The 5,238-nt window shown below is 41.6% G+C and overlaps 1 protein-coding gene across 3 annotated transcripts; it reads right to left on the reverse strand.

Moving 5' to 3' along the window:
- Positions 1–700: 700 nt before the first annotated feature.
- akr1a1a (aldo-keto reductase family 1, member A1a (aldehyde reductase)) lies at positions 701–4,779 on the reverse strand. Of its 3 annotated transcripts, none has more exons than XM_088076831.1 (9): positions 4,663–4,779; positions 2,972–3,083; positions 2,757–2,876; positions 2,208–2,359; positions 1,901–2,096; positions 1,747–1,796; positions 1,498–1,647; positions 1,255–1,414; positions 701–932 (listed from the first exon to the last, which is right to left on the reverse strand). In XM_088076831.1, exons 2-9 carry the CDS (start codon positions 3,050–3,052, stop codon positions 867–869), a joined length of 975 nt encoding a protein of 324 aa, XP_087932957.1. In that variant the 5' UTR covers positions 3,053–3,083; positions 4,663–4,779; the 3' UTR covers positions 701–866. The 3 variants fall into 3 exon arrangements, with proteins under 3 accessions (XP_087932957.1, XP_042343835.2, XP_087932958.1); XM_042487901.2 differs by having other exon boundaries at positions 2,972–3,068; positions 4,663–4,704; XM_088076832.1 differs by having other exon boundaries at positions 2,972–3,072; positions 4,663–4,677.
- Positions 4,780–5,238: the final 459 nt, after the last annotated feature.

Below are 5,238 nucleotides of genomic sequence, written 5' to 3' on the forward strand. Positions count from 1 at the left end.
TTCTGTTTTTCTTGAAGGATGTCTATTCGATTAGATTTTTTCAATACAGACAGATAAGAAACGAGAAGAGGGATGACTGGATTCTCACAATAGTTAAGCATGTACCTGACACTGAAAAGAAAGATAATTGGAAAAGATAATTGTTGATGGATTGTATTCAGAAGTGCAACGTGATAGAAAGTTGAATCTCTCAGAGCAGTGCTGCTGCAGTGACTCAGTGAAGAGTGAACCTTGAGAGAGAAGTCTGAAACACGCAGACAATCAAAGCCAGTGGCTCTCAAAATTTTGTGTCAATCACCGCTAGATTGATACAAATTAGGTCATGGACCGCCATTTCATAAGATTTTGCCTCAGAGACCAACATCTTAAAACATTTTCGTTAGATTTGTTTAAGACCACAATTCTCTACGTGTCAGCTACAGTTGTGGAAGTGAAACCTATGAACAGAACAGCCACTCTTTTCTCATAGGGCTCACTAATACAGTGCATTAAAAAATCAAAAATGATTCCCCATTTTCTGAAGCTCCCCTCAGGACCATGGTTGAGAATCCCGGATCAAAGCTAATGTCACCAGGCAAAGAGGCAGTTCTCTCACTGACCACACAGTGTCACTCTGGCAGTAAAAGCCACTTATTTCTTCACTGCAGTAACAGCACAGAAGGGGAGAGAAAAACATGTTTTGAGTTATTTCTTCTCCACATTCAGTCATTTATATATTTTTATTAAATCAATGAATACATTGCAAAGAGAAAAAGAAAAATACACTGTGATCACATCTGAAATCAGTTTAGAAATATTGTTTCCTCAGTGTATCAGTGCATGTAATCGTCTTTAAAAGCACAATACTGCGTTCCTTGTGTGTCGACTCAGTAAGGATCATTGAAGGGGAAATGAGGATGTTCTGCGTCTCTCCACACTCTCTTGCCACCTCTCTGTAAAAACAAAACAAAAACATTAATGAACTAGTGAAGCTCACATTATATCTGTATATTAGGGTTTGATTATATCAGAAATCCACGGGAGTCAGGATTGACCCAGATTCCTATAGTCCAGCTCTCATCAGAGATCCATGGAGATCTAAAACAGGCTGATGTGTCAGCTATGTGGTGTCATCTTTGCATCTGAGCTTGAAGTTAATTTTGGACTGAGATGGCTGTCATATGTATATAAACACAAGTCTTCGTTCTATTTGAGCTCTGCTTGAGACATCCTCTGAAAATCTTATAGGTGTCTGTCATAAGATCAGTGACTCACCTCTACTGTTGGGATGATGAAGCGCTCGTTGCGGTTGAAGGAATCAATCAGCTTCATGTCGTCTTCCGACAGAGAAAAGTCAAACACCTGCAAGTTCTGCTGGATCCTGGAGGGCGTAACGCTCTTAGGGATACACACGACACCCCTCTGTACGTGCCACCTGCCAAAATAACACCCAAGATTAAAAGTAACAGAGTGTGGTTCTGATTGTCTGACACTTGAAGATGAGGCTTTGTATCTTACCTGAGAATGATCTGCGCAGGTGTTTTCTGGTATCTCTGGGCGATAGCTTCAAGTCGAGGATCCTGTAGCAGACTTGGTTCATCCGGAGAAGCCCAGGGTCTGTCCCCGCTGCCCAGAGGACTATAGGCAGTCACACACACTCCCACTGACCTGAGGCCGAGGTGTATACACTGTTAGTGACATAATGGGAACAATATTTGATGGAATTTACATTGAAGAAAATGCATTTTGATGTGTTAAAGTACTGACCGACAATGAGACAGGAGATCTACTTGAGACAAATAAGGATGGCATTCCACCTATGGCACAATGAGACACACAGTTGGACAGTTTTTAGCTGATTTCTGAATGGCATGTTTTCTATTGCCAATAAATTTGGACTACGAGGAAAGGCACATTGTACCTGGTTAACTACAGGTGTGTGTCTGGCCATGCTGATGATGTCATCAGTCTGCCTGGCGCTGAAGTTGGACAGTCCTATGGCTTTGACCAGACCTTTGTCCACTAGGCTCTCCATGGCTGCCCAGGTATCTCTGTAGTGTGTGTCAGAGTAACAAATGCTTCCGTCTTCCCGTCGAGGCATCAGCTCCTTCCCCCGCCTGAATGTCAACATACATAATGACTGTGACATGTGATATGTCATTTCACATTAATCCACACAGTGACAACCATGTGGAGACAAAATCAGCTAATTGTGTGCAGCTGCTCACTGAAATGCCATGGGCCAGTGCATCAGGTACAGATCCAAATAGGAGAGACCCAAATGGGCCAGACTGGTCCTGCACGCTTCTTCAACATCCTCTGGGTCATGTTTGGTGTTCCACAGTTTGGATGTTACAAACACGTCCTCACGACACAAAGCCTGAAGGGGAAAAGATAATGGGTATACAAAATGTTTGCTGTTCAATACAAAGAAATACCTGAGGTCCATGCTTTAATCACATCAGAATAATCTGGACTGATATATAGCATTACAGGTAAGAGGAAAAATATGCATGTTTGATTTAAGGCCGACTGTCCCTTTCCCTTTCCAAACCCAACACTAATTTTAATCCAGCTCCGAAACCAAAAAACAGAGAGACAGAGACAGAATATCTACACTGATGATGTTTGAGCATAAAAAAAGTGTGATATGGTTTCAACCACCCGAGAAAGTAAGTGGATCTTGAGATGAGATTGTTTTGTTAACTGTTGTTTCTAAGGTCAAGAACAAACTGTCAAAATCAATATCTGATTAAAGCTGAATCACATTTTCTCACCTTCCCAGGGCCGACCCTGACAGCCAGAGCCTCTCCCACCTCCTGTTCATTGCTGTATGCAGCAGCACAGTCGATGTGTCTGTACCCACAGTCTAAGGCTGCCAACACTGCCTGCCGCACCTGACAACACATGGACACAGACACAGTCCAAACACTACTTCTCATCATTTCACAGTTTCCAGAACTGTGGTTGGTCTTAACAAAGTCCGCCCTACCTGTCCTGGGGTGCTCTTCCATGTGCCAAGACCGACCACGGGCATCCTCTGCCCTGTAGACAGAGTCACGAAGGCGCTCATGTTTCACCCTGAGGACCTGACTGAGGAAAGACTGTGACAGAGAAGAGTGTGGGGTAGATTCCTATATGTCTGCACCCAGTCATCATGACTAAGTCCTAATACTCTGTTACTGATTATCTCTCACATCTGAATTCATTAACTCCTGCACTACAGCGGGGTTGAGTGTGTACATACACTCTAGCCTTTCTTAAAGCATTAACCATCACACACAGATGGAAATTCAACCCACAGAGCAGCAAAAATAGCCTGCCATTTAGTACCCTGCTTTTTTTTATTATTTTTTTTCACTCTGTGTTTCAGTGGAAATATAAACCCTCTGCGAACCCAGCCTTATTGCTAGAAATAGCTGATACAGGTATATGGCATTAGTCACAGTGTGGTGTTACTGCAGCACTCCCCAGAGCCTCTTCACGGTTCACTAATTGTCTGCTATATCCCTACCATGTGACACACACACACACACACACACACACACACACACACACACACACACACACACACACACACACAGAGTTGAGTTGTGTTTTCATCACTTCTGAGTGATTTAATTTCCTAACCTACACTCCAACCCCAACCTTGAATCCATGCCTTCACCCTAAAGTTTAAAAAATTTATGTTATGGGAACTTGCATTTTTGTCCCCAGACGAAGGTGGAGTCCCAATAAGGTGACTATGTAAACAGACTTATGTCCCCACAACCTGAGTAATACACAGTGGTGGAAGAAGTGTTCAGATGCTTTACTGAAATAAAGGTACTAATAACACACTGTGGAAATACTCCACTACAAGTTAAAGTGTTTTCCACAAATTCCATATTGGGTCAATGCCAGTTGTCTACATGGGTGGATTTACCTAAGTGGGCCTCAGATAAGATGCCCATTTTGGACCCACACCCACTTGGTACCCAGTTAGCCCTAGCATAACCCATGTGGGGCCCATTTAGGTAAATCCACCTACGTGGGCAGTTGGCATGGGGCCGTTATGGGACCTTGGATAGTCCCATATAGAGTCAATTTTTTCAGCCCATTTACTACCTACAGGAGTTAAACATACACATGTTGGCTGTAGTTAGGTAGTCACATCAATGCATCGTATTTTTTAACATCATATCTTTGAAGCGTCACTGTACTGTGAGAACCACATTTAAGTAAACTTTTATGCTGTCAGAAAAACAGGCGTGTTCTAGTTTGATGATGTATTTTCCAGCACATCCAGGAGATAATTTTCCGAACACTTAAAGGAACACCAAAGGATATCTGTTTTTTATTGGACAGGAAAGGGATGCAAAACTGTCACCTGATAAGTAACTAAAGCTGTCAGACTAATGTAGTACAGCAAAAAAATACAATATTGCTACAGATTTATCAGAGAAGTACAAAGCTGAACATAATGGAAATACTCATGTAAAGTCCCTGTACCTCAAACGTGTACTTCAGTACAGTTTGTTTCACATGATCCGAGTCTCTTAACACAGATCAGCTGCTCTGACTGCCTCCCTGAGCCAGCAGCAGAACAGGACGTTTGATTCACTAATGCTCTGACACAGCACAGAGATTAAACTTAACGTGAATTAAAGTCTTTATTTTTTCACTCTAGACTTTAGTTCCTACCTGGGGTTGTTCTGGTACATGGAGCAGTGATCAACTGAGGGTAGCTTTCCATCTGGATTTTAACAGGCTGAGGTCAAAGTCTGACTTTATTTGTTTATCTGTAACTCAAACTGTTGAAAAATGTCCAAACTCCACTCACAGAAACATCACAAAGGGAAACGTATTTTGGCAATGTTTGATGAGACAGGAATGATTTCTTTACCTCCTCCTCTTGGTTTGTAAGACCTGATAAACGATCAGATCAGCTTGTTTGCATACACATCATTATAGTTTTGAGTCTAATTGATTTTTATTCACAATATAATGTTGAGAAATCTTGTTAATCATATCCCTGTATGAATAATCATAATGGTATCCAGGTCTCTGATCACTGTCATTCCTCAACATATTAGTCGTCAATGCTGCTTTATTGAAGTACTGATGCCAGTACAACAAGAAAAATACTGCACTGAAAATCCTGCAGCAAATGTATACTGAACAAAAATATAAATGCAACACTTTTGTTTTTGCTCCCATTTTTCATGAGCTGAACTCAAAGATCTAAAACATTTTCTATATACACAAGAAACACATTTC

This window comes from Plectropomus leopardus, chromosome 4, assembly GCF_026936395.1.
Source record: "Plectropomus leopardus strain MGB_pleo_1.0 chromosome 4, ASM2693639v1, whole genome shotgun sequence".
In the NCBI taxonomy this organism is placed as follows: domain Eukaryota; kingdom Metazoa; phylum Chordata; class Actinopteri; order Perciformes; family Serranidae; genus Plectropomus; species Plectropomus leopardus.

Bases quoted from the DNA above. Each gene is read 5' to 3' on its own strand.
- akr1a1a (XM_088076831.1), bottom strand. From the start codon at position 3,052: ATGAGCGCCTTCGTGACTCTGTCTACAGGGCAGAGGATGCCCGTGGTC. The intron at 2,097-2,207 runs GTGAGCAGCTGC...GTTGACATTCAG, and splicing joins CACTGGCCCATGGCATTTCA to GCGGGGGAAGGAGCTGATGC. The intron at 1,648-1,746 runs GTCAGTACTTTA...CCTCGGCCTCAG, and splicing joins GATCTCCTGTCTCATTGTCG to GTCAGTGGGAGTGTGTGTGA.